General features: G+C 46.0%; 1 protein-coding gene, 1 long non-coding RNA gene and 3 other non-coding genes across 7 annotated transcripts; 4 read left to right on the forward strand and 1 right to left on the reverse strand.

Annotated features, from left to right (window-relative positions):
* Nucleotides 1-1,449: 1,449 nt before the first annotated feature.
* LOC127346383 (U2 spliceosomal RNA) lies at nucleotides 1,450-1,647 on the forward strand. The gene has a single exon (XR_007879548.1). It is a non-coding gene; the product is annotated as a U2 spliceosomal RNA (small nuclear RNA).
* LOC127344234 (uncharacterized) lies at nucleotides 1,466-4,905 on the forward strand. Of its 2 annotated transcripts, none has more exons than XR_007877864.2 (2): nucleotides 1,466-2,913; nucleotides 3,936-4,905. It is a non-coding gene; the product is annotated as an uncharacterized lncRNA (long non-coding RNA). The 2 variants fall into 2 exon arrangements; XR_007877863.2 differs by having other exon boundaries at nucleotides 4,484-4,873.
* A 518-nt stretch (nucleotides 4,906-5,423) lies between these two features.
* On the forward strand, nucleotides 5,424-5,640 carry LOC127346331 (small nucleolar RNA U3). The gene has a single exon (XR_007879498.1). It is a non-coding gene; the product is annotated as a small nucleolar RNA U3 (small nucleolar RNA).
* A 2,964-nt stretch (nucleotides 5,641-8,604) lies between these two features.
* LOC127346330 (small nucleolar RNA U3) lies at nucleotides 8,605-8,821 on the forward strand. The gene has a single exon (XR_007879497.1). It is a non-coding gene; the product is annotated as a small nucleolar RNA U3 (small nucleolar RNA).
* Nucleotides 8,822-9,566: 745 nt separating this feature from the next.
* On the reverse strand, nucleotides 9,567-14,756 carry LOC127344233 (probable ion channel POLLUX). Of its 2 annotated transcripts, XM_051370454.1 has the most exons (13): nucleotides 14,617-14,670; nucleotides 13,870-14,532; nucleotides 13,660-13,728; nucleotides 12,965-13,564; nucleotides 12,271-12,453; nucleotides 12,092-12,151; nucleotides 11,798-12,001; nucleotides 11,477-11,725; nucleotides 11,236-11,334; nucleotides 10,961-11,155; nucleotides 10,668-10,760; nucleotides 10,313-10,576; nucleotides 9,567-10,154 (listed from the first exon to the last, which is right to left on the reverse strand). In XM_051370454.1, the coding sequence occupies exons 1-13, from the start codon at nucleotides 14,653-14,655 to the stop codon at nucleotides 9,936-9,938; spliced, it is 2,937 nt and encodes a 978-aa protein (XP_051226414.1). In that variant the 5' UTR covers nucleotides 14,656-14,670; the 3' UTR covers nucleotides 9,567-9,935. The 2 variants fall into 2 exon arrangements, 1 of the variants encoding a protein (XP_051226414.1); XR_007877862.2 differs by lacking the exon at nucleotides 9,567-10,154 and having other exon boundaries at nucleotides 10,438-10,576; nucleotides 10,668-10,744; nucleotides 14,617-14,756.
* Between the last annotated feature and the right edge of the window lie 12,555 nt (nucleotides 14,757-27,311).

Raw genomic sequence — 27,311 nt, forward strand, 5'->3', positions numbered from 1 at the left:
TAGTGACACATATATGGGACCTCTGAATACGCAGGGGGGATACACGAACTGGCTAGTAACATAAAGAGGAGCCTAGTAATCTGATATATCTTCCCCCATTCACGACATTTTAGTACAGATGATGAATGACAAGAGTTCGAGGTCCCAATGATTGTTCATATGCCGACTAGATCTGGACATTGCTTTTTTTTTAGGGAAGGCCATCATGGCTAGCTTTATTAATATCAAATAACAGAGATTGTGTAAATATGTCTGAATAAATCGCAATGTCTTCATTCCATATCCTGTCCTCCCCGAGCATAGTTGTATTACCTCCATTGAATCTGACTCCGCTTCAATTGCATTGCATCCCAAGGAATTAGCAAGATTTAAACGACTGAGCATGGCCAAAGCCTCCGCCGTGGCTACTGAACAAACATGAGGAATAAACACAGATTATCGGGCGTTTCCTATATGCCGACCAGGTCGGCGCCTGCACCGCGCCGCACACCCCCGCGCGCGGTGTGGGCCGGCCCGGTTAGGCCATTTTCCCTATTTCTCTTTTTTTCTTTTTTCCTTTTCTTTTCCGTTTTCTGTTTTCTTTTTTCCCTTTTCTGTTTTCTTTTCTGTTTTCTTTTTTATCTCTCGTTTTACTTTTCTGTTTAAAAATAATTTTCGAAAATTTTTAAATTTGAAAAATGTTCAAGTTTGACAAAATTTGAAAGAATTTCGAACTTTGAACAAAATTTCATTCTTGAACGAATTTTCAAATTTGAACGAATTTTAAAATTTGAATAAATTTTAAATTTTGAACGAATTTTAAATTTGAACGAATTTCGATATTGGAATAAAATTTTAATCTTGAACGAATTTCCAAAATTTGGACGAATTTCAAAATTTGAACAAATTCAAATTCTGAACGTTTTTTGAATTTTGAACAGTTTTTACATTTTGGACGATTTTCAAATTTTGAACGAATTTAAAATGGAACATTTTTAAAATCTGTAGACAGAAAAAAAAACCTGTAAAACGTTAGTTTTTAAAAATAAAACTATAAACAGAAAAAGGAAAAAAAAATAAGAAAACGAAAAAGAAAAAGAAAAAGAGGTTACCTAATGGGCCGCGGCCCAGTTACAGCCGCCGGGTCGGAGGGGTGTGCGGCGCCCCGTACCTACCGACCCGGTCGGCATATAGCAGCTCCCGATTATCGGGACATTGCTTGACTGCTTAAACAGCAGCCCAACTCGAACAACCGAAGGATGCCTTGTACTCTCTGGCAACGTAAGCCATCAAAATGGGCCGTTGCCTTTTTACTGGGCTTCTTCGAGCCCAAACGGGTGGCGCAGAAGCTCGCTGGTTGCTCGCCCAACGCTACGCTCCTGCTCGACAGTTTAGTCCCACCTCGCTGCTGGACAGATAGGAGGCGGTCGAGGGAGCTATAAAATGAGGCGGAGGCCAGCGTTGCAAATCATACCTTTCTCGGCCTTTTGGCTAAGATCAAGTGTAGTATCTGTTCTTATCAGTTTAATATCTGATATGTGGGCCATGTGTCCACAACGATATTAAATTTATTTTTTGTGGGGTAGGGCCCACCGCAGTGGCTTGCCACTGGGGTCCTCGCGTGTCGCCCGGGCGTTGCACTACTGCCCGGTGCCTGGCGCACACCAACCAAATCTAATCACAAATTATTGTTCGGAAAACAAGATTTGACGGTGGAAGAGCAGAGACGGCGGCTATACATGCGTTCGGTATCAACGCCCTCTCCCTCCCTGGGCCATCCGCCTCGTTTCTCCTACGAGCTTGATGATGCTCGATTCAGACTTCAGAGGCCGCCTACCCCCACATCAAGCTAGTAAACTGCGGCGGCGCCCGGTGTGAGCTGGGCGGATGTGGCGGTGGGCGACAGTCCGGGGAATCTGATACAGCGGACGCCGGGAGAACCCGTCGGAGAAGAGGTGAGCGCGACGTCTCCTGAAATCAGATGCACAAATTTGCCGGGTGGTGAGTTCTTGAGGGCAGACAGTTGTGTACTAGCGCAAGGAGAGAAGAAGCATCATATCACACTGAAGGTCGATTACTACTCCAATTAACTACGGTGAGTTGTTTGCGTCTGTTACTCTCTTGTCATACCAGGACTGCCTACTGAATTTCCTGTTGTACCAAGTCAATTTACGCTGTTGATTGTGCATAACAAACTGATAATATTGTAGTTACTGGAATCTGTATCAGATATATGATGTGCCAATAACTTGTTTGCCTTTTACTGTAAGGTGCCTGAATCCTGACTAGGCAATTACATAACTAAATCTGATAATAATGCTGAAGAACATAGATCCATTTATATTGTGTCTGTTGCCACTCGAGCTGCTTTCTACGTTGCTGCATTTTCCACGTGTATGCTTAGGAAGAACAGCAGGATTAAAGCCATGAAATACGAGATATACATGTTGGCATCCTGTTCTTATCTCGCTTCCTTGACACATCAGTATGTCTGCACACTTTCTCCAAATCATATTTGATACAGAGTTCTAATGCCTTACAGGCGAGTGAATGCCCTATGTTCCGTTCCTCACTGGGTTCAGAAAAGCCGTATCTAATTTTATTTAGCACTCATTATACAAATGATATGTGTATGTTGTCGGATTTCTCATGGCTTTTCCGTGGCGAATATTTCCCTTAATTGAAGAACAGACCCAAGCTTTGGGTGAAGCAAGAACCATCAGTAGGCACTGTACCACTGTAGCATTTGGCGCCCAATTAAAGCTTCTGAACCATAATGGGAAAGGCTTCAGTGAAAAGGGTTTCTTTGAAAAATGAACTCTGCTATATTTTGATTCGATATTTACCTTTTTTTTGCGAAGGTTTCATGCATTGCCTCTACAGTTATCCAGATGAACTACAGAAGATGGCTGCAGCAATTGATAAAATCGGCAGGTGAAGTTGATTTCTATGCTTTGGATACAGTTGCGTTGATAAAAAAAATTTGTGTAAAATGCTTATCATCATGATGCTGTCAGAAAATGCTTAATTTTTTTTTATCCAATCACCTTTTCCTCCTAGTCCAATGCATCATTATGCTGTCAGATACTAACTGACGGAGATAGATATTACTGTATTCAGAAATAGATACAGTTCCAAACATAGTTAGTTTTTCCCTCTTCCTTTATTTTTGGCCGTGCTGCTGTATAAGGCATTATAACTCGAACCTGATTGCTCTCAGTGAAAAAAGCTAAAATGGAAATTGTGCCAGTTTTAATCACATTTTATCCCGAGATAGATATGGTCGAGCAAGTTGGTCACTATGCTAGTGATATGTTCTTCAAAAAAAGATATGTTCTTCATGTACTTTGCATCCCTTGATGATCTTCACATTTCACTTCTACATCTATATGTTTTTCACCCGTTGAAGTATTGATAACTTGTCCTAGACTAATGCAACCTCCACTTTATAATCTATGTTTTCATATAGTTTCATCCAGATCTAATAGGACTAACTGGCAAAACAGCTGAGATCGGAAAGGTTGATCATGCTTACCGAGTTTACTACTCCCTCTGTTCCAAAATAAGCTGCTCAATTTTTCTAGGACAAGTTATCAAAACAGAGAAGAAGGCTTGGGCATCTTATTTTGGAATGGAATGGAGGGAGTTTACACTAAAAACATGTCTAGATACAACCGTATCTAGATAAACTTGGGCATCTTATTTTGGAATGGAGGGAGTATATCAAAACAGAGAAGAAGGCTTCAGATTATCTTGTCGATCATTTGATTATCATGCATGTTACTCTAGTTTCAGTTCTTGTACAGTCTGATTGTTCCATTTTGATTGTTCCATTTCTTTATGAAAAAACTGACTTCTGTCGTATTCATAAGGAAAATCAATAATCTGCAACCTGCAAATTATCTGCTTACTTTGGTCACTATATCTTATAGTTTTGAACTATTATACTTCTGCAGTACTTGTTTTAATGTTAACAAAAATGCGCCGTTCAATATGATGTTACTCCAAGGGGGATGTCCCGTTGAAGGGATGGGTGCTTGAAGGTTCGGCATGGAGTGATGTAGCCAAGCATGTTAAGAGCAATTCATTCCCTTGGTTACATATTGTTACCCAGACCAAGACTATGATGTAGGTTATGATATGATATGATCAATTCCAATTTGACAGAGGAAAGACTGACAGTTACATATGGTGAACGTGTATCCTTCAGAATTAACGCTTTCCTATATTTGGGAATCTTGAATCTTCAGATAGCATCGTTAGTTTCTTCTTCTTTTATTGCGATGAGACAATGCGTCGAATATCTCAATCATGTATTCCTGTTGTAGAAAACAAGCTGACAGTAGCAATATTCCGCAAGTACTTTTTTATAATAAAAAAGAGAGCAATGCCCGGAGTTCAATTTTAGGAAGCCTACAATTCTCTGATGTTGCAGGCTTAGTAGTAATTGTAAAATAATAAGTAAAACACTCACTATTTAGCTATTTGCTCAACTACTTTTCAGGGCCGTTTGTGACTTTATAAAGTGGGACTAAAGCCTGATTTGAGGAGGATGTACTTGCTGAAGCCGAAGATGGAGTTCGTCAAATGTTACAGAAAGAACAATGATGTAGACCCTCTAAAAAGAAATTTAGAGGGCACACAAGACTAGTTGAAAACTGAAACACAACATATCACCAGGCACCAGCAGACTGATTTCTGAATTTACACAGTAATTCAGATATTGAGGCAGGCATTTTGGGTCTACCTGTTTTGGTGAACATGTCGAATTCTGAGATTATACTCATACAAATATATGCACACACCAGTGTTATTTATATGGGATTTTCTCTCATGTAGCTCTAGCATGTTGTTTTGGAGGATCAGCGGAGATTTTAACTCCAAAATGCTTTCAGCCCGCAGTGTATAAATCCAGCCCAAAATTCATACCCTGACTTTTCAAAGCTACATTGCTGAGTGTGTGACGTCCAAATATTTTTTTTATTTCTAAATCCCCAAAACTTGCCTTTTCTAGTAAAAATCTGGTTAATTGTTGAAGCTGTCTTCTACGAGAAACAAAGTCTATTTTATTCACCGAAAGAAAGCGAGAACCGGCAAACATTAATCCCAACACAACAGCGCAAAACACACCCAATGAATTGTTGAAATGTTTGAATACAAACTGATGTACGGAGTGTTTTCTTGTGTACGGTAGAAGTAGCATTTCACACAGTTTTGCTTGTTCGAGAGGACAACAGAGAGTGATCTCATTTCAGAAAGTGAGCCCGGAAAAACGTTGGGCTTTCTTTTTAGCTTGAAGGGGCCGGCCCAATACGAAGTGCAGCGGAGCAAAAATCAAGCAACGCAGGGGGGCACGGCAGCAGCATCTACCGAAAGATAGTACCACCTCGGAAGTTTAGAGAGATTGCTACCAGCTTAAATAGCGGTGTCTTCAGGTCTGTAGCACGACCTTACTTGAACAGGATCTGTTCTATAGGAATCGTACCGTTGCATCCTTGACTAATAAGGAGGCAAGCACTTAAACCTGGTTGATGAAGTCTGACCTGTGGGCCAGAGCGTGATTAACGGCTCAGATCACACCTGTCGGTGCTGTTCTAGCTGTAGAGGATCGTTCCTGTTCAGCTTCCTGACCAGGGTGGCTCACAGGTTGTCTGACAGGTAACCAATTCTTTTTTATTTTTCCAGATGAACTTCAGAAAATGGCTGCAGCAATTGATAAAATCGGCAGGTGAAGTTGATTTCTATGCTTTGGATACAGTTGCGTTAATAGTTTTTTTTTGTGTAAAATGCTTATCATCATGATGCTGTCAGAAAATGCTTATTTTGTATCCAATCACCTTTTCCTCCTTGTCCAGTGCATCATTATGCTGTCAGATAATAACTGAAGGAGTTGAAACTATCATCATATTTGCCTTGCAACTTAAAAGGTGTGACTGTGATCAGAAAGAGATACTGCCGGAGTTTGGAGCAGGTTTGTTAGAGTACTATATTACTGTATTCAGAAATAGATACAGTTCTTTGGATACAGTTGCGTTAATAGTTTTTTTTTGTGTAAAATGCTTATCATCATGATGCTGTCAGAAAAGGCTTATTTTGTATCCAATCACCTTTTCCTCCTTGTCCAGTGCATCATTATGCTGTCAGATAATAACTGAAGGAGTTGAAACTATCATCATATTTGCCTTGCAACTCAGAAGGTGTGACTGTGATAGTATCACAGTGGATTCAGAAAGAGATACTGCCGGAGTTTGGAGCAAGTTTGTTAGAGTACTATATTACTGTATTCAGAAATAGATACAGTTCCAAACATAGTTTATTTTTTGTCGCTTCCTGTATTTTTGGTCGTGGTGCTGTATATATGCCAAGCATTATAACTCAAACCTGTAATGGCTCTCAGTGAAAAAAGCTAAAATGGAAATTGTGCCAGTTTTCATCACATTTGATCCCGAGATAGATATGGTCGAGCAAGTTGGTCACTATGCTAGTGATATGTTCTTCATGTACTTTGCATCCCTTGATGATCTTCACATTTCATTTCTACATCTATATGTTTTTCACCCCTTGCAGTATTGATAACTTGTCCTAGACTAATGCAACCTCCACTTTATAATCTATGTTTTCATATAGTTTCATCCGGATCTAATAGGACTAACTGGCAAAACAGCTGAGATCGGAATGGTTGATCATGCTTACCAAGTTTACTAAATCAAAACAGAGAAGAAGGCTTCAGATTGTCATGTCAATCATTTGATTATCATGCATGTTACTTTATTCTTAGTTCTTGTACAGTTTGATTGTTCCATTTTGATTGTGCCTGTATTTCTTTATGATAAAACTGACTTCTGTCATATCAAAAGGAAAATCAATAATCTGCAACCTGAAATTATCTGCTTACTTTGGTCAATATATCTTATAGTTTTGAACTATTATACTTCTGCGGTACTTGTTTTAATGTTAACAAACATGCACCGTTCAATATGATGTTACTCCAAGGGGGATGTCGCGTTGAAGGGATGGGTGCTCGAAGGTTCGGCATGGAGTGATGTAGCCAAGCATATTAAGAGCAATTCATTCCCTTGGTTACATATTGTTACCTAGACTATGATGCGGATTGTGATATGATCAATTGCAATTTTAATTTGACAGATGAGAGATTGACAGTTACATATGGTGAACATGTATCCTTCAGATTTTACGTTTTTCTATATTTGGGAATCTTGAATCTTTAGATAGCGTCGTTAGTTTCTTCTTCATTTATTGCGATGAGACAATGCGTCGAATATCTCAATCCTGTATTCCTGTTGTACAAAACAAGCTGACACTAGCAATATTCCGCAAGTACTTTTTTATAATTAAAAAGGAGCAATGCCCGAAGTCTACAATTTTCTGATGTTGCATACTTAGTATTAATAGTAAAATATAAAATAATAAGTAAAACACTCACTATTTAGCTATTTGCTCAATTACTTTTCAGGGCCGTTTGTGACTTTATAAAGCGGGACTAAAGCCTGTTTCAAAGAGGATGTACTTGATGAAGCCAAAGATGGAGTTCGTCAAATGTTACAGCAAGAACAATGATGTAGAATCTATATTGGCATCGCAAAAGAAATTTAGAGGGCACACAAGACTAGTTGAAAACTGAAACACAACATATCACCAGGCACCAGCAGACTGATTTCTGAATTTACACAATAATTCTGATATTGAGGCAGGCATTTTGGGTCTACCAGTTTTGGTGAACAAGTCGAATTCTTAGATTATACTGATACAAAAATATGCACACACACCAGTCTTATTTATATGGTCCTAACAAGTCTATGCTCATCGCTATTTCGGGGTGAAAAACGTGTCGAATTCTGATGTTCATCATGAGGCTAGTTTTCTGGAAGAGATGAATTTTGTAGTGTGATTTCTGGAGACATTTTGTGGAAGTACTTTTTATGTAGTTTCCTGTAAGCATGTTGCTAGAGTTTCTCTCTTGTAGCTCTAGCATGTTATTTTGGAGGATCAGCGGAGATTTAAACGTCCAAAATGTTTTCAGCCTGCAGTGTATAAATTCGTCCCTAAATCCATACCCTGCCTTTTTCAAAGCTTCATTGCTGAGTGTGTGAAGTCCAATTTTTATTTTTTGTTACTGCAGGGACGTCCGAATTTTTTTTATGTATCACGTATGGGTATAAATCCCCAAGACTTGCCTTTTCCAATTAAAAAAAACTGGTTAATTGTTGAAGCTGTCTTCTGCGAGAAACAGACTATTTTATTCACCGAAAAAAGCCAGAACCGGCAAACATAGTCCCAACACAACAGTGCAAAACACACCCGACAAATTGTTGAAATGTTTGAATACAAACTGATGTACGACGTGTTTTGACTGTTTTCTTGCGTACAGTAGAAGTAGCATTTCACACAGTTTTGCTTCTTCGAGACACCACAGAGAGTGATCTTATTTCGGAAAGTGGGCCTGGAGAAACGTTGGGCTTTGCTTTTTAGCTTGAAGGGCCCGGCCCAATACGAAGTGCAGCTAGTGCATCGGAGCAAAACTCAAGCAACGCGAAAGATAGTACCACCTCGGAAGTTTAGAGAGATTGCTACCAGCTTAAATAACGGTGTCTTCAGGTCTGTACCACGACCTTACTTGAACAGGATCTGTTCTATAGGAATCGTACCGTTGCATCCTTGACTAATAAGGAGGCAAGCACTTAAACCTGGTTGATGAAGTCTGACCTGTGGGCCAGAGCGTGATTAACGGCTCAGATCACACCTGTTGGTGCTGTTCTAGCTGTAGAGGATCGTTCCTGTTCAGCTTGCTGACCAGGGTGGCTCTCAGGTTGTCTGACAGGTAATCTAATCTTTTTAATTTTTTGTTGCTTCATGGAGATGGAGCCAATCCAGCTATTTTATTAAATGTGCTACATGTATTCTACGAGTAGCAAAGAATTGGCCAAACCATATGCTTGGTAAACCCATTTACTGCAAGCTTAGGAAAAATGTATCACAGTTTGTTTATACTTTTGGACTATGTGTTGTTGGTGTTCTGATATGACGGCACGCGGACATTATGTTTGCATCATCACAAAATTTTCGCCTTCCTCAACAGCTCAACCCAGGCTATTCATTAAAAAAAGACCATGAAAACCATCTTTTTTGTGCGTATTCAGACCTGCAAGATTTATCAATCTCGAACCCAAAACACAAGTTAGTCTGTTGTAATTTTCAGGGGTTTGATGAGGAAAGAAAACCACATGTTTGAGCAACTGGCAACAGAAGATCGACATGTAAATTTCTACCTTACTGTAAGAAACTCATTCCTCACAGAAAAGAAGAAACAACTATTTCTAAATTAGTTTTCCCTGGGCATATTCATCAGAACTAGTTTGACATAACATGGTAGTAAAAAAGGGGATAAAACAGACACAACTTACACGAAATGGAGTAAGCAGGATAAATTGTTGTTAAATGGGGTAATTGTTGTCACAACATCAAACTAGAGGTAAAAATTATAATTTACTCAAAAAGTTAAAGAACAAAGATGCACATATCAAATGTTTAGATAGCATTACAGGAGCCTCGTCCGAATATATTGCATGTTACAGTCAAAAAAGAATATATTGCATGCCATCTCCCTGAGAACACCATATAGCATAGTGTGTCCTTACAGTAGGATAGATTCAATAATCAGTGTTAACTTGAAAATTACAACTTGAAGAGACATGTGCATTGATCCACTCATCCACTGTACAGTTTATTTACTGGTTAACAAAAATTTCAGGTGTGGACACTGGAATTACTCATATTGAGATCAACCGACCCCTACTGAGATGACAGAACTCAATGTGTACAGAACTAAATGGCCCCGGCAGGATTAGACTGTACTTTCTGTATCATTTCTATTAGCACGGTTACTAGTGTTAGACTATAGGCTGCACTTCAAAAAAAGGTGAGATGCCATTGTCAGATTAGTCACCATTTGCGATCACAACAAAGACATCGTCTAGCGACCACTTCCTAATCTCGGACTTCTCTTCTGGATTGATGATTGCCTCATCGGTCTGGGCAAGCCGGTAGCCAATCACAATCTCATCTCTCTCACGAGCCCTGACCATTATGTCCAGGAAACTCAGTTCCTCCTGTTCGTACAGGTAAAATTCAGCAGATCTTATGCACATCTCGTTGCCCTGTAAAATAGGATTGCAACGATCAGATCCAAGGAAAGTCACTGGGTAGTTTACAGTTAGAAACTATAATCTGCTTCACTGTTAAATAAAGATTGTGGAAAAAAATGGTACTACAAAATTAAAGCACAATCCAGGTCATGTTGCATTAGGGATAGTACCTCCTCAGCGAAAAGCTCCTCAAGAACTCTGTTGATTTGCTTGTCTTCTGCCACCATTGCTAACGCCATACTGACAAGTTCATTCGATAGAACGTAATCGCTGATTTTGGAGACAGATACAAGGTTTCTGGTTCTCGAGTCCAGTATTTCACTGATTATTATTGATTTGTCTGATGCCTGCTGCATCTCCCGAATCCAGGAGCTGTGAGAGAAGCCATTCTGACGCAGAGGTGATCTTACTTCCTCTGACGGAAGACGTTTGGACTATAGTAGAAGGTATATACATCAGTAATGCAGAAGTCATCTAGATGCGGACTGTCAGTCATAAGATATAGCCAGGCTGCCTGTTACTCACCTGAACGTCACGGATGAGAAGAAGTGTAGCTAAAGATCGTGAATCTGACTGTACTATGGAGTCCTCCACTGACTCATCTGCAAGAATTAAAATCTGTGGTTTCAAAGTTAGCAATTGGTATCTTAAGCACAGGCAAACTGGCATCTACAGTAGGAAAATTGGTATCTTAAGCACAGGCAAACTGGCATCTACAGTAGGAAATGTACATGATAAAGATGTCTAACTATAATGGCCCACGTTTGCCATTTCATAAATAGAATCATTGATTGAGTAGAAACACTCAGAGCACTCACAGAATCAAAGGTCTCGAGAGGCAAGCTTTCTAAGTGCCTCCTGATGACAGCATTCCCTTCTTTGTGTACAAGTTTAATGTTTGTTAGTCCGAAAATATCCATACCACCGTCAGTCAGCTTTTTCTCCCTCTCTTTCTCTGGCACCTCATTGAACATCCACAATTCAGAACCTGGAGCCAGAAATGCTTCTAGAACCTACACAGCAGCACTAACATTCATGTAAAAATTGTGTTTGAACATACACTGATCCTGGCAAAATGTCCAAGTTAAATTACCATTATCATATCGTGGATGTCCCGTCGCCAACCACAGAACAAAATTTTCTCCGGAAACTTCGGAGGGATTTGAACATTAGGCAGAAAACCCTTATGTACCTACCAAAATGTTATATTGATCAGATAAAAAACGAGGTGAAATAGAAATTTTGACCTGGGCAGTATGACTTGCTTGCTTGATGATAGTTGGTACACAGAGAGTAAAGATTATACAGCCTGAAGTAGAACTCAGAAAAATCACCTCTGCTAGAGGGGCGGGAGCATAAGTATCATCATCTTCTGCTATAACAAGGACCTCATCACCTTCTCTTAAAACATAATCATCAGCAGGGTTCATTAATATCTTTCCACCTTTTGCTGCAAGCTTCACTCCACAGGGCACAGCATCAGGGAATGAGATTAACACATCCCCAAACCGCATGCCATCCAATTCTGGCCATCTTTTAATATAGAACTCTGCATTTTCAAATCCCAAAATATCCTCCCATATCTGCAGAAAGTATACATGGGTCAGCAATCACGGAGATAGCTCCTGGAGAATAGGTGTTGCATTGAAATGTACCTGTGCCAAGCCAGGTTGGAGTGCACACTGTATCATCAAACGTCCAATCACATCATGGGCAACAACTGTTTCAATTAGTTCACCTCCAACCAATTTCACTAAAGGTTCATTGTCAAGGTCACTCATCTCTACAACAATATGCCCCCTTAAGCCCTCCTTTACTCCAGTCAGGCTTAGCACAACACGCAAAGCTCGCGCGTCACTCTAAGGGGAGTGGAGAAAATGAACTTGAGCAAATAATTGTATGAGATGTTAAACAGATAATAGTAAAGGTGGGTAGAAGAAAACACTAACTTGGTCTGCATTTTCATCAGATGCTAACACAATAATAGCACGGGCTTTAGAAACGGAAACCTGTGGGAGGAAAGGAAATTTAAGATCTAAAGTTAAGAGGTGTTTACATAACACATAGTACGAGGAGTGCATTGATAGTGGTAGGACAAGAAGATCAGAAGAATTGCTTGAGTTAGTACCTTCTTCAGATCAGCTAGAATCAGAGGACTGCCGCTTCTACATATTACAGATGTTCCCATGAAGTCAAATCCAAGTTTTCCTATGTCCATCTCCATCTCTTCCTTATCTCTTTCTGCGAGAACAACAACTACACCACCACCAATACTTTTATTTGCTATAGCTAGCTGCTTCAGAAGAGAGCCCTACTCCACATGGTGAAAAACCAGTAAGCCAATAGATTTGGTCTCTAGTATATCAAAGCAAACAAACTTCAGTCCTCACTGCACTACTTTCAGTAAGTTTGGATGATAAAGTACAAAATGAAGTGCATAGAGTTACGGTGAATCAAAATGGTGAAAAGGGCCAGCATTTAACTTCCGAAATAAGTTTGTCTAAAATGGAGTTTAAAATACAGAATTAAGTCTTGAATGTGCTTTGAATCCTTAAAAGTGAAATCCTACATATCGCATACCATAACATTCCTTACAAGTCAGCTTCAGAAATGCACTACTGGTGAGTCATCATGTTCTACCACAACAAAGCTCACAAAGTTATGTCCTAACAGGCTGATTTGTTATCTATTAAAGATTTGATCAATTTGAATGTTATGAAATTTGTAGCTTCTATTTGGGTCCAGGGACCTGATGCGAAACCAAATGATCTCGCCATGGGAACTACTATCCATACTAAAGCAATTTTCCACCAGAGCATTACCAGCTTATCGCTCCATCCAAGGATCAGTATATGGTTGGTCTCTATCACCTCGCTTCTCCCCTTACGCCAAGAATCCACCTTCTCCGATATGGCATCCGACACAAGCCCGAGCATCGTGGCAAACACCAGCATGCCGCCGGAGCTAATGGACACGGACACGATCCTTGGACCAAGACCAACCTGGTCAGCATGGTTCCCTGAATCCGCCACGAAAGTCCAAGAAAGCCAAAGAGCCTCCAGGAATCCGCTCCCGCTGACAGCAAACAGCGCGATCCCGCCCGAGGCGATGAGAATTACGGTGGCTAGCAGGAGAGCGAGAAGCTTGGCGTAGGGATGCCCCGAGAAGAACACGTCGACCTTGTACGCAATCCTCTTCTCTAGAGGCACTTCCTCCTCGGTGCCTCTTGTCCGGATGGAATTCGCTCTGTGCCGTCGGAGCTGGTCGCCGTATTTGAAGAGGAATGCCGGTATCGCCAGAGCAAGCATCGGAACGAAATTCCAGTTAGCGGAGCTAGCAAAAGCGGAACCAGGGTCAGTGAGAAGCAAGGTTTCGTCCTCGCTGTCCGCGGCATTGGCGCCACCGCATGATCTGATCTTCTCCTGCCAAAATGTAAGTTGTTCTAAACTGTTAGCGGAACCAATTTCGATGTAAATCAGATAACATGAGAGAATTTAGACAGATGCAGATATATCACCTGGAGGCCCAGCACTTTGATCCACTGCCAGAGAGCCAGGGCAGAGGTCGTGACGGTTACGACCAGCAACTGCAAGAGCAATCAATTCATGTGAAATGGACCAAACTAGCAAGTCAGTTGTTACAGGTAAGCTGGGGAGAGCTTTTATGGCATCGTCAGTCAGACACGGTACAAGTGCAACTAGTAGTAGCTTGGATCAGTGAGACTTACGAGAAGGAGGCAGTAGGGAGAGAGATCGAATCGCCGAGCGCGCGGCGGGGGAGGCGGAGGCGGGGGCGAGAGCGGCCTCCTCTCCCCCAGCAGCGGCGGCAGCTTGACGACGGAGGCCAGGCGCTTCTCCTCCTCCCGCTGCGCCCTCCGCGGCAGCGGCGGTGCGGGGCCGCTAGCGCTAGGGTTCCGCCTGACGACGCTGGGCGGCGGCGTCTGCTGCTGCTGCTGGCGCGGCGCGCGCGGGCGCGTGACGTGCGCGCCGAGGAAGGACGGGTAGCACCAGTCGCGGTCGAGCACGCCGCCGTTGGGGGGCGAGGCGGAGTGGGAGGGGTCGTCGACGGCGACGGTGAGCCGGCGCGGCGCCAGTGCGTCCACCGGCGGGAGCGGCCCCGTGGTGGAGCGGCGGGCGAGGAGGCCCTCCCGCCCGCCGCCGCCCCGCGGTCTCTCGGCGGCCGCCGCGGCTGAGGGGGAGGAGACGGAGATGGTGCGCGACTTGGTGAGCTGCGGCCGCTGCGGGCGCGGGGCGGGGTCGTCGCCGGCGGCCGCCCGCCGAGCGGCTCCCGGGTCCGCCTCGCCGCCGTCGCTCTCCGCCATTAGCAGCAGCGAGGTCGAGGTGGAGCTCGGAGCTCCCTCTGCCCCCACTCCGGCTTTCGCTTGTTCAGCCTGTAATTAGTTTATTGGCCAGTGACTGGCTCCGCAGAATTCCACTTTAACCATGTGATTAGTTATTCCGCGTCAGTAACGAACCAGCCGGAGCAGGTAGAAGACCATGCCTAGTGGGGCCATCGAGCGCCCTACCCCACCTGTCATTCACTGTGAAGATTCAACTGTGGCCGTACGGCGGGACGGCAGCGACATGGCTTAGCTCGAATTAAGCTTAACTGTAACAGCAGAAGGAGCAGCGGGAGGAAGGAGGCGGCGATAGTGGGCGGTCGGGGAGACGAGTCACGCACGCACGTGCGGCGCGCGTGGGCAGCCGCAAAGGCAGCCGAGACGAGCACCGAACAGAAGAGTAGAGCAACGGATGGATCCCGTCCCGTCCCGTGATCTGATCTCTGCCTTTCCGTGCATAATCAAGTGCGAGTATCGTGCCACTGGCACTGGTGCTGGGCCTCGCGGGTGATGGGGGGTATATGGGACGTGCCATGTGGACCTAGTGGCAAATTGGGTTATCTGGGCGCGTCTGGTTACCTGGGTGTCCACTCGCATGATGCCATTAAAAAGTTGCTTTTTAAAAAAAATTCTAACAGTAGGAAAGGTTCCTACTGCTTTTTAAAAAAATTGCTTATTTGGTTGCTTGTTCGCGTTCACCTTACATATGAACCGCTTGTCAAAGAGGATATGTCCCGAAAAACATCCAGTACGACGAGTGTTTCCAACGGGTCTATTCCATTCTTTTTCATTCTCTGCTCAACCGATGCAACTTGTGCATGTGGACTCGTCAGCCTCACTCTCCCTTACACTGCTCCACACAACCTTTTTCAAATAAACACAATCATATTTCGAATCAAAATAAGATGTACATAAAAAATATATGTGTTGATGATATCAATCAATTCCAATAATCGATTTCGTGTTGACAGGTTTTTATTTTAGTGCACATACACGGATAAATAAATGACTCACTAGTATACTTTAATCTGTACGTACGTGTGAGTATAGTTTGGAATACTCCTGCTCAACTTCTTGCTTGCCATCTTCATGGACGACCACGTGGTGATAATAGGTGAGAAGTAAGAGGTGATAATCCATGGTGGTGGCGGCATAGTGATGTTCGTCTTCGTGGTCGGCGATGCGGTGATGCTTGTGACCGGCGGTGTCATGGTGGTGTTCGTCTTCGTGGTCGACGACATGGTGATGCTTGTGACGGGCGTGAACATCGGTCTCATGGTGGTGTTCTTCATGGTCGGCGATGTGCCCATGCTTGTGATCGGTGTGACCGGTGGTGTCATGGTGGTCTTCATTTTCGTGGTCGGTGATGTGGTGATGCTTGTGACCAGCGGTGCCATGGTGGTTGCTTGCTTCGTGGTCGACGACATGATCGTGTTTGTGATGGGTACAGTAAGGTCACCATGTTGCCATATAGGCGAGGTTAGGAAAAGCATGCGAGGAACCAAACAATAGGGGCTCGCTTCCCTACCGGTGTAGAAATGAGCGGCCCAAGCGACCAAACAACATGGCTTTTCTGGCCCATGGCTCGTCTCGGACGCGCAATTAGTTTCTTCCCACTGCCGCAGTGGTGCAAGAAATCGGCCCAGGTAACCAAACGCGTCTTTGGTGGCGACGGAATCTCATCGTTGTTGTCCATGGGTGAATCACCGAAGCAAGAGAAAAGGCTTTGAATTATATTTTCTTCTTGGCGAAACCAGTGGAGCTGACAGCGAGAGTTCCTAGTTTTTAGTAAAAAAAAGGCGAAAACCAGGCCAAGCCAACACAAACCGCACCCCACTCACAACCAAGCGTAATAAGAGCATCTCTAACATAACTCGTAAAAGGCCGAAAAATGTAAAATAACCGTAAAATTATGGGTTCAGTTCGGGAAAGAGCGCACATCAATAACCGTAAACGAGGCTAGCCCGAATTTGTTTATAGGCCCAAACCGAAAACAAATGAAGAATTTTGTGATGGATGACTATTCTTGTGTCATGTGCAACCAGCAGCATCTGGAGACCAGAGATCATCTATTCTTTCAGTGCCCCTTTGCTGTTCTATGCTTGCAATACCTCTGTCCTCTTTGGGTTCCTCCTCCGGCTGGTCAGTTTGATCTACAAGAGGTTTTATCTAGCTTTAAATTCTTTATAGAGATTATCATGTTGGTCACCTGATCCATATGGATTACACGCAATGATTTTATCTTCAAGGCTGCTCCTCCTAGTGTCTACAGATGTTGGAAGAAGTTTAAAGGTGAGCTTCCTCTTCCAGTTCATAAAGCAAAGAAGAAATCTTATCATGGCATATTTTCTTGGTGAAAATTTTAGATAACTTTCTTCTTTTCTTTTGGCCTGGAGCCTCTTGCTTTTTGTTTCTGTTGCTTCTCTCAAGCAACTGTTTTGTCATATAGACACGTGTTTACTTTTATATAAATAAAATGAAAAATATGCAGTGGGGTCTACTGTTCATCCTCAAAAAAATGACTAATACTGTTCTAGACTGGCTTTGCCACTGGATAGAGGAGAAAGAAGGGGAGGAGAGAAAAGAGAGCCCTCCTCGTTTATCCTATTATCATCACAGATACGAGCGAAGCGTTCAAAATCATGTTTGCTGCCTTCATCAGGGTTTTCCAGCTGCAGTGACATTCACACGCTGAAATATTCCGGGACTTCTTCATTGAGGAGAAAAAACTCTTCCAGGGCCTGTCAGGAGTAGCGACAAGTGGCGTTCACCTCGCAACAAATGAACCCTTCAACTAGCGTGTTGAGAGCATGTGCTAGTGCATTGTTAATTCCAGAGCAGAACTTTCCATCCCGATTGGTGCAACGATTTATTAGAGCATCTCCACTCGTCCCCCCGACGAGGCCCCCGAGCGACGTTTTTTCCATCCGGACGGCGAAATTCGGCCCAGTCGCGCCCCCGGTTCCTCGTTTTCGTCCGGATTTGACCCTTCATCCATCCGGCGAGCCCACGCCATCCCCGGCCCCCCGGGGCGCGCTCGGGGACTCCGGACGAAGCTAAACCAACCGCCCACGCCCACGTGTCTCCTCTTTCGTCCGGATTCCCCGAGCCATCCTCTTTTTCCCCGAGAAACGCCGCTTGGGGAGCACACGACTGGGAAACTACTCCTCCCCACGCCAAATCTTCCTCCAATCCGGACGAAAAATTCGCCGGATTTGGGCGTGGGGAGCGCCAACGAGTGGGGATGCTCTTACCTTATCGCAGCAGCTCCTATGTCCTATGATAGGCACCACATGTATGTTAGTATGCGATTGTTTCAGGCTGTTTGATTTCCTAGCGCGGACTGTTTGGCCGTCGATTTGGGCTTGTTGTGGACTTCAGGAAAGTTGCACTACAGGAATGGGAGAAGACGGAGACGGCCAAACTGTATGCCGACGGCCAAATGTGTGGGCCGTCGGCGTACGGCCTCGCCGGGGCAGCTTAGGAAGCCGACCGTCGGCGTACACTTACCGTCGGCGTAGAGGTGGCTACGCCGAGGGCAGCCGTCGGCGTCAACCTGGCCGTCGGCATAGCACCTGCATCGCCCCTGCCCTAGCCCGCGCCGTCACGGCCCGCTCATGGCGTCAGAAAGACGCCGAGGGCTACCCTCGGCATAGGGCATGGCCACCCTATGCCGACGGCCACCCTCGGCATACAGGGTTTTTTTTTCTTTTTTTTTATCTCTCATATTACTTTATATTATGTTTCTATTATTTATTTACTAGTATGAATTATGTAAAAAAGGTTCTATTTTGTAAGAATTCGTAGATGGCATATATGTAGGTCCCACGGGTGACACTCTTCGCAGACGGGTCAACCGGAGCCACTAGGCCGAACTTCTGCTATCGATGTACATATGTCCTTAAACATGTAGGAAAAATTCCATTGCTAACCCTAACTCCAACCCTAACCCTAACCGAGGCCATTCCCGCCCTAGGGTTTCCCGCTTCTGCGGGCCAACTTTCTATTTTGCGAACATTTTGGTAACCCTAAACCTCACCCGGATCCTATCCCTAACCCTAACCCTAGGGGTAGATCTGCGGGGTCCCCGCCCTAGGGTTTGGCTAACCTTGCATGTACCCGGCGTTGACGATTTCCGCATACATGGGCTAGCACTTGGTAAAATCCAGGATCTGTATGTGGAAACTCCCGCCACGGCTCAAACGGAGCCTATTTTATGGTAAAGTATGCCCAACCTATGGTTTCCATGTACATATGTCCTAAACAAAGCAAAACAAGTAAAAAAAAAGTCCATTGATAAACCCTCGCACGGAGAAAACTATAGGGGTAGATCTGTGGGGCCCCCGCCCTAGGGTTTTCCAAGATACAGACCACCGGAGCGTCGGAATCGCTGGAAAACTTGTGTGTGTCCACATGGCATGCACAAAAGTGATTTGAGATGGTTTTATATCCAAGACTACCCCCCAAGGTGTGTCCGGCTTCTCAGACAGGGGGTTCCTACACTTAGGCAGATTCTGGATGTATAGGGGGGAACTCCCTCGGAGGTGAACCGGAGAGAAACTTGGGATCATATGGGATGATCCTTGTTACCACATGTACCTATGACCTAACCAAGCTCAAATGAAGGCATATGCCCACCGGGGGACCCCCGATGGGATGCAGTCAAAGGGGTAGACCGCGCGGTCAACATAACTAGGGTTTCGTCAGAAATCGAGCCTCAGAGGGGGTGAATGGCCCCAAAACTTGTGTGTGTCCACATGGCATGGCATGCACAAAAGTGATACATTTAAGAACTTAAGACCCAGACACGATACAAAACACTTAAATAACTAGACCCACACACATACCAAAGCGCTTAAAGAACTAGACCCACACACGAACCGAAACACTTAAAGAACTACATCCACACACAGGAACCAAAACACTTAAGGGTTGGGAAGTCGTCTTCCAGGTATCGCCACATGGTAACCTACCGATTCCCTCTGAGGATGATTACAACAACATTGACCCCGTGACATACGAGGGGATTTTCTATCAAGAGGAACAGGACTTCGGGGAATATATTTTAGAACCGTTTGTTCAAGAGGACCTCGGGAACGATGCAGAAACTCGTGGTGAGTGGTGGATCTAAAGGACATATCTATGCTCGAGAAGTTACTTGAGGCGAATGACAATTATGATGAGCCTCCACCCATCGACCCTTCAACTTTGTACTCACAAGATAGTGATAGTGATAGTGAGCCAGAGAAAGAGAAAGAGACGGAGTATGAGAGTGAGAGTGAGAGCGATGATGGCTGGTGAGGGTCTTTTATTCTTAGTATCTTCATTTTATTATGTCAACATGCTTCTTAATTGCATTGTGCCTTTTATTCTTAGTATCTTCATTTTATTATGTCAACATGCTTCTTAATTGCATTGTGCCTTTTATTCTTAGTATCTTCATTTTATTATGTCAACATGCTTCTTAATTTCATTGTGCTTAACTGTTTTCTTTTTCTCAATGCAGGTGACTGAATAATATGAGCAGCGGCAAGGAAGACTCGGCGAGCTTGCTTAGGACGATGGCGCAGGTGAAGAGGAATATTCCTAGAGCGCCTAGACGGAGTGATTGAGCCCCGGTGCAAAATCCGCGTTACGCCGATGGTACCGATGGAGGACGAGGACAAGGAGGACGAGGTGGAGGACGAGGACGAGGACGAGGAGGACGAGGTGGAGGACGAGGTGGCAGCGGGGTACACATGGACTTTGACGAGCCACCCTCCGCTTCTGGCGACGTGGCTCCTGAGTTGTTCCTAGAGGGTCCGTCTAGTGGGGAGGTGGAGATGGAGATGGAGTCTACACACGAGTCGGACTCTAGGGCTGAGTTGGAGGTGATGGAGGGTGGGGGTGCGCCGAAGCCCTTGAAGATTCGTGGAGAAGCTAGAGTCCCCGAGGCGAGGAAGAATCCGAAGACCCATGATGACAAGGCCCTTATCATTCCTTCGAGCGATGAGTAAGTGTACTACTTCAGAAATTTCGAACATGTATTTTCATCTTGGGCATAATAAACAATTTGGCATGTGTACTAATGTGTGATTTATTTGCAACAACTGGACATGGGAGGCCAAGCCCCCCCGCCAGCCTAACAGCTTGCTTGGGGCTCTGATTAAGAAGTTCTGGCCAGGCAGATACACTCCCCTTAGCACGGTCCCCGATGGCGAGACGAAGCTAGCCACTACTTGGGCGGACTATGAGGATGCCCCTGCCGTAGGCTTCGCGACAGCTGCTGAGGCTGTGACCACCAAGTTCTGGGTAAGGCATATATTTCTCGAGCACCGTTCATAGTTGATGACCCTAATGTGCTAACTCATGACTTTCACAACTGATTTATGCATGATTGAAGTGCTTCTATCGTGTGGACCCGGAGCTTGAGACGAAGGCGCGTCTCACTTTGCGTGGCGCTTGCGAGCGGTTGACACCGCAGCAGTGGTACAACCAAAAGGTCACATGCGCTAGTGCCTTCTAGGCTAACAAGGGTAAGAGGGTCAAGAAGGAGTACTATGTCGGTAACCAGCCTACGGAGGAATGGGCAATGACCATTGATGAGTACATGCCGGTGAGTAAAATGTCAATGAGATTCTACATTGCTGCTAAGTTTTCATTGGATTATCTTGAGTTGAGTATTGTGTTTTCAGGTTTATCCCGAGTGGGCCGAGCAGCATAGGGAGACATGGGAGGAGCTGATTAGGGCGAGGTGGCTCAGGCGGGACGAGGAGTTTGCAGCCGTGTCGAGGCGTAACATGGATAACCGAGGCACTGGTGGCACACACTGCGCGAGAAACCGCGACTACACCCGCTTCAAGGGGAAAAAGGTATGTATATACATGGAACGACCTTCTTTCATTTCCCGTCATGTCTCATTTGTGATACGCATAACTTTTCATTTTGCGATGCAGGTGGCCGAGGCACCACCTGGGGTGGTGCTTCATGATCCCGAGATATATGACATGATGCGGACGAAGCAGAAGCCCAATCCCGCGTTGCCTCAGCCATAGTACTACGGCAATGCCAAGGCCGCCAAGGATGACTACTGTGACATGGTGAGGTCTCGTCACCCGGAGGTGGATGACCCCTTGCGCATCCCGACCGACGAGGAGTCGTTGGTCCTGTCGGGGCGCGGGCGTCCGCATGGCCGTTTCCCCTTTCTGAATAAGGTGGTCAAGCCTACCCACGCCACGAGCTACACGTGTCTCAAGCATACCCTCACCGCCGACAGCCCCCAGCCTCGTCCCCGGCCTACTCGTCCACCCGCCTACGATGTAAGTTTTCCTCATTTTCATCCTCCTTCCGGTTTTCCTTCCTACATGGCTAAGTGTTGACGAGATTCATTGTTTCTGAAATTGTAGCCTGAGTTCGAGGTGGCCTTCGAAGCCTGTAATGAAGCGTATCAGCAGGCCGCTGCGCAGTGGAATAGGCAGAATACGGCCTACATGGCGCATATAGGAGTAAGTTTGAATCTTTCTTCTCGCAAGTAGATGACAAGTCTCAGTTTGTTGCTTTATTTCTACAAAGCCTGACTTGTAACCTATCTTGCAGGCACTAATGACTGCTTTGTCTACTGGTACACCGCCACCGGACCCTGTTCCCATGGCGGGGGACATGCCTACCATGCCATCGAGGGCAACTTTTGCACTGACTTACTACGGATCCACACCGGTAAGTTCTTTGCCAAACCCGTAGTTACCACTTTCCTTTGCATCGCAAGTTGCTAACATGTAGGGAACATGTAGGGAACGAGATTCTTCGGGAACCAGGCCTCGCAGGGTGGGCGCGAGGTCACACCGGTTCATGAAGGTGGTCGGTCTCCTGGGCGTTCTGTTGGTGCCTCTCCGTCGACTACTCCTGGTGCCTCTCCATCGACTTCTCCTGGGCGTACTCCCGGTCATTCTCCAGGTGGTTCTTCTGCAGCTTCTACCGGAGCACAACCCCGGGCTGCTCGTTTCGCCAACGATGAGGGCGGACACACCCCGCCCGGGTCCTTCCTTCGCTAGTCGGCACCGGGCTTCTTGCTTCCTATCATGTGCTACCTACTACTATGTATTTGGATGACATGGCACTCTCCTCTTGTATGCTATTATGTGCACCATGTATGCTACTATGTAGATTTCATGCTATTTATGTGAATTATGGTGAATTTGGATGAATTTCGATGAACTGGACCTGCTGAATTGAATTTGAATTTGAATTGAATTGCAACAGGAACATGAATTGGAACAGAATTTTTTTTTGCAAGGCCTACGCCGACGGCATTGCCGTCGGCATAGACCCTGGCATGGACCATATGGTCAGGTCTATGCCGACGGCATTGCCGGCGGCGTAGACCCTGCGTCTGGACGGGCGCCACGTGTCCATGCATGCGACGAGGCTATGCCGAGGGCCTAGCCGTCGGCGTATGCGCACAGGTGGCGCCGCCAGGCCGCGCCACGTCTCCCCGCTCCTCGCCAGGTTGCAGCACTACGTTGAGGGCCCGGCCGTCGGCGTCTGTCGATGCTCCGTTAACGGGGACGGCGCGCCGCCAGGAGACGCCGAGGGCGGCGACGCCGAGGGGCTCACCTGGCCGTCGGCGTAGCCCGGATACAACGTGGGCCAGCCGTACGCCGACGGCACAGCTGGCTACACCGAGGAGCCTATACGCCGAGGGGCTAGGCCGAGGGCTGCCGTCGGCGTAGCCTACGCCGAGGGCCAGGCGCGGCTACGCCGAGGGCAGATGGCCGTCGGCAGCTGATAACCCACAAGTATAGGGGATCGCAGCAGTTTTCGAGGGTAGTATAACCCAATTTATTGATTCGACACAAGGGGAGACAAAGAATACTTAGAAGCCTTAACAGCGGAGTTGTCAATTCAGCTGCACCTGGAAACAGACTTGCTCGCAAGAGTTTATCAGTAGTAACAGTTTTATAGCAGTAGCAGTAGTAAAATAGCAGCAGAGTAACAAAGACAGCAGTAGTAATTATAGTAAACAGCAGGATTAAAATACTGTAGGCACAGGGATGGATAACGGGCGTTGCATGGATGAGAGAAACTCATGTAACAATCGTAGCAGGGCATTTGCAGATAATAATAAAACGGTGTCGAAGTACAAAGCAATCAATAGGCATGTGTTCCAATTATAGTCGTACGTGCTCGCAATGAGAAACTTGCACAACATCTTTTGTCCTACCAGCCGGTGGCAGCCGGGCCTCAAGGGAAACTACTGGATATTAAGGTACTCCTTTTAATAGAGTACCGGAGCAAAGCATTAACACTCCGTGAACACATGTGATCCTCACATCACTACCATCCCCTCCGGTTGTCCCGATTTCTGTCACTTCGGGGCCATTGGTTCCGGACAGCGACATGTGTATACAACTTGCAGGTAAGACCATAAACAATGAATATCATGATGAAACAATAACATGTTCAGATCTGAGATCATGGCACTCGGGCCCTAGTGACAAGCATTAAGCATAACAAGTTGCAACAATATCATCAAAGTACCAATTACGGACACTAGGCACTATGCCCTAACAATCTAATACTATTACATGACCAATCTCATCCAATCCCTACCATCCCCTTCAGCCTACAGCGGGGGAATTACTCACACATGGATGGGGGAAACATTGCTGGTTGATGGAGAGGTGTCGGTGGTGATGGCGGCGATGATCTCCTCCAATTCCCCGTCCCGGCGGAGTGCCAGAACGGAGACTTCTGGCTCCTGAGACGGAGTTTCGCGATGTGGCGGCGTTCTGGAGGCTTTCTGGCGACTTCGACTTCTCCCCGTGCGTTTTTAGGTCGAGGGCGATAAATAGTCCGAAGGAGGGCGTCGGAGGCCGGCCGAGGGGGCCACACCACATGGCCGCGCGGGCCCCCCTGGGCCGCGCCGCCTCATGGTGTGGGGCCCTCAGGCCTCCACCTTACTTGTCCTTCTGGCTCCGTCAGTATTCTGGGAAAATAGGGCCTTCTGCATAAATTCCGAGGATTTTCCCGAAAGTTGGATTTCTGCACAAAAACGAGACACCAGAGCAGTTCTGCTGAAAACAGCGTTAGTCCGTGTTAGTTGCATCCAAAATACACAAATTAGAGGCAAAACAATAGCAAAAGTGTTCGGGCAAGTAGATACGTTTTGGACGTATCAGCAGCTGGCGGCATTCCTGTAGTGTTGGCTTATCCACAGGTATCAATATCCATATCCGTATTCATATCATCTATATATCCTAGTAATAGGTTGCACCAATCGGCAGTGGGTCACTATTGAAAAAACGAAACGAGAACTCGTCCGCGTCGCTCCTCGCTTGGGGCGACTCGGGCGCCCCCAACCCTAACTTCCCCCGCCGCCTCCCCATCACCCAGCCTCGCCGCCGCCTGAGACCGCCGGCGGGCAAGCCCGCGACCTCGAGGACGGCGGAGGCGAGGCGATCTCCGAGCGTTGCGTTCGTTTCGGCGGCCGGCGCGCCCGTTCTCGGCGGCAAGATGCGGAGCTCTTCCTCGCCATGGACTGCACGATCTTCCTCAACCTCCGTCTTCTCCCGCGCGGAGACGGCTCCAAGCTTCATGCCGCAGGTGCTGGCCACCATGGAGTGGGTCAAGGTGACCTTTTTTGCAGCGGATCTAGGCGGACAATGGCTGCAAGCGGGACAGGGGTCCCAGGCACCCATCGCCGGTGCGGTGCCCCGGCGGGTGTGGCCTCCCTTTGCTCTTCCCCGTCTTGGATGTCGTCGGCAAGCTCCTGGTGGTCGTCGTCCCGCGTAGCACGCGCTTCTGGCCAGCTAGATCTGGGGATCTGATGGCCAAGTCGTGCCCTTTTCGTTGAGCTACGGGCGGTTGGTGAGGTGGCCGGGGTCATCCTGATGTGTATGTGGCTATGCCTCTTTGTCTTGTCGGTTTGGGGGAGTTTGGAGGCCGGAGCGGCGGCTCCGGGGAGGTCCTATCTTCGCCGGGTGTTGGTCGTGTCCCTTGGCCGTGAGTGCGGGAAGGCACGTGGCGTCGGGAGCTCCTGGCGAGGTTTGGCACGGGGGCCATTCCTCGCCCAGATCCAGATCTGGAGGCGCGGTTGCAGTCATGGTGCCCCTCGCCTTCGTGGTGGGGGCTGGAGCTAGTTCCATGACTCGGGGTAGATGGGTGTTGTGGCCGAGCGAAAGCTCAGGCCGACGATGTCGGTTCTGGTATCGGCGACGCCCATGGGCGCCGCTTCCCCTCTTGTAGGCTATGCCGTGGCTCCACCTCACCTCCCCAAGTTCTTGCTCCGGGTGAAAACCCTGGTCTTTGGACCATGCGGTGGCGGCGCTGCTGCGTCGTAACCTCGTTGGAGGCACCGCTCTGGAGCAGAGGTCCTATCTTCGCCATGCATGCTTCGGTGGTAAAGGTGGAGCTTTCTCTGCGGTCGAAGAGTTGTCGCAGTGGCTTCCTAGCTCCAGTGCTTCGTGGGAGGCCAGTTTTAGCCCATGGAGGCGTCGTCCACCTCGGTGCTATGTTCGCCGAGCGACGCAGCCGCGGTCGGCGGGGTGCCGTCCGCCGCTGTTGTCGGTGTTGCGGTGGGCTGGGGTTCGTCCCCACGCGGGCATGTCTGATGGCGTCGTCACCACCGGTTCCGGACTTGGGGTCGGACCGTGGCCATGGCTGGTGACCTCCGCACGACACTGTGATGTTGGGCTTCCTCTCTTTCGCTCGTCGTCTTCGCGAGGCTTCGTTTTTCTTCTCATGCGCTCTTTTCTTCACCAAGCTTGTTCTTTCTGCTGTAACGCCTTCTGCGGTCAAGCCTTCGTGCTCGGCCTAGTTTAGTTGTGCTCTACTTTTCATCTTAGCTTGATCCTTGATTTGCGATGTAAGAGGATGTCCTCAACACTTTGTATGGTTTCGGCCGTGCTGGCTTTATTAATTTAAAGTCGGGCTTTATAGCCTTTTATCTATAAAAAAAAACTATTGAAAAAACAACCAGTCTCCTCCTTTATGCTTGACTCTGCTGTTTTTTCTTAGAAAAACATATTGGCTTGGTCTTTTTTCTATGATATGAAAATGACACTACTTCCCATAGCGTATTCTGGAAAAAAAGGAACTTTTGTCACAGGAAGCATCTTATAAATTTTCAAAATATATATTTATGAAAAGTATCGTGAAAGTTTATAGACATGGCGAGATAAAAGGAACCATCTTATAAATTTTCAATGGATTAAGCGATTACAGCAACTCAAACTTGTATGAATAACATCTTCTCCTTTTCTTTTATAGTTATGATTTCTTTTTACCGTTTGGTCTCTTATTTTCCTCAGTAAGTAATTAAAAAAATTGGGTTCTTATGGCACCATCGATCAACGTAATGTCAATAACCTATTTTTATTCTAGATTTTTTTATGACCATATACACCATATTTCGATGTTAACATCACAACATCACTTACATACTCCTTCTGTTTTAATGAATAAGATGTATAAATTTAGTCAAACACCAACATCTTCTAAGTTTGACCAATATTATAGATAAAATATGAACATTAATAATACTAAATTAATATCGATAGATTGACCATAAAATTTATTTTCACAACACATATTTATTTAATATTTTAGAGGTTGAAGTTTTTCTGTTATATTGGTCCAACTTAGTAAGCTTTCAAGGTTTACTAAATTTATACATGTTCATTGGAACGAAGAACTATATATTATCTTGTAAGTGCCTTTATAGATGAGTGTCAAAAACAAAAAAAAAAGTGCCTTTATAGATTGCACCTAAAATCTGTTCTGAATTAATTAAACGATACCACAAGTCGAAAACCCGGCACATACAACTTTAGGATAACATTGATTAGAATGTA

The sequence above is a fragment of the Lolium perenne genome, chromosome 3 (assembly GCF_019359855.2).
Source record: "Lolium perenne isolate Kyuss_39 chromosome 3, Kyuss_2.0, whole genome shotgun sequence".
NCBI lineage: Eukaryota > Viridiplantae > Streptophyta > Magnoliopsida > Poales > Poaceae > Lolium > Lolium perenne.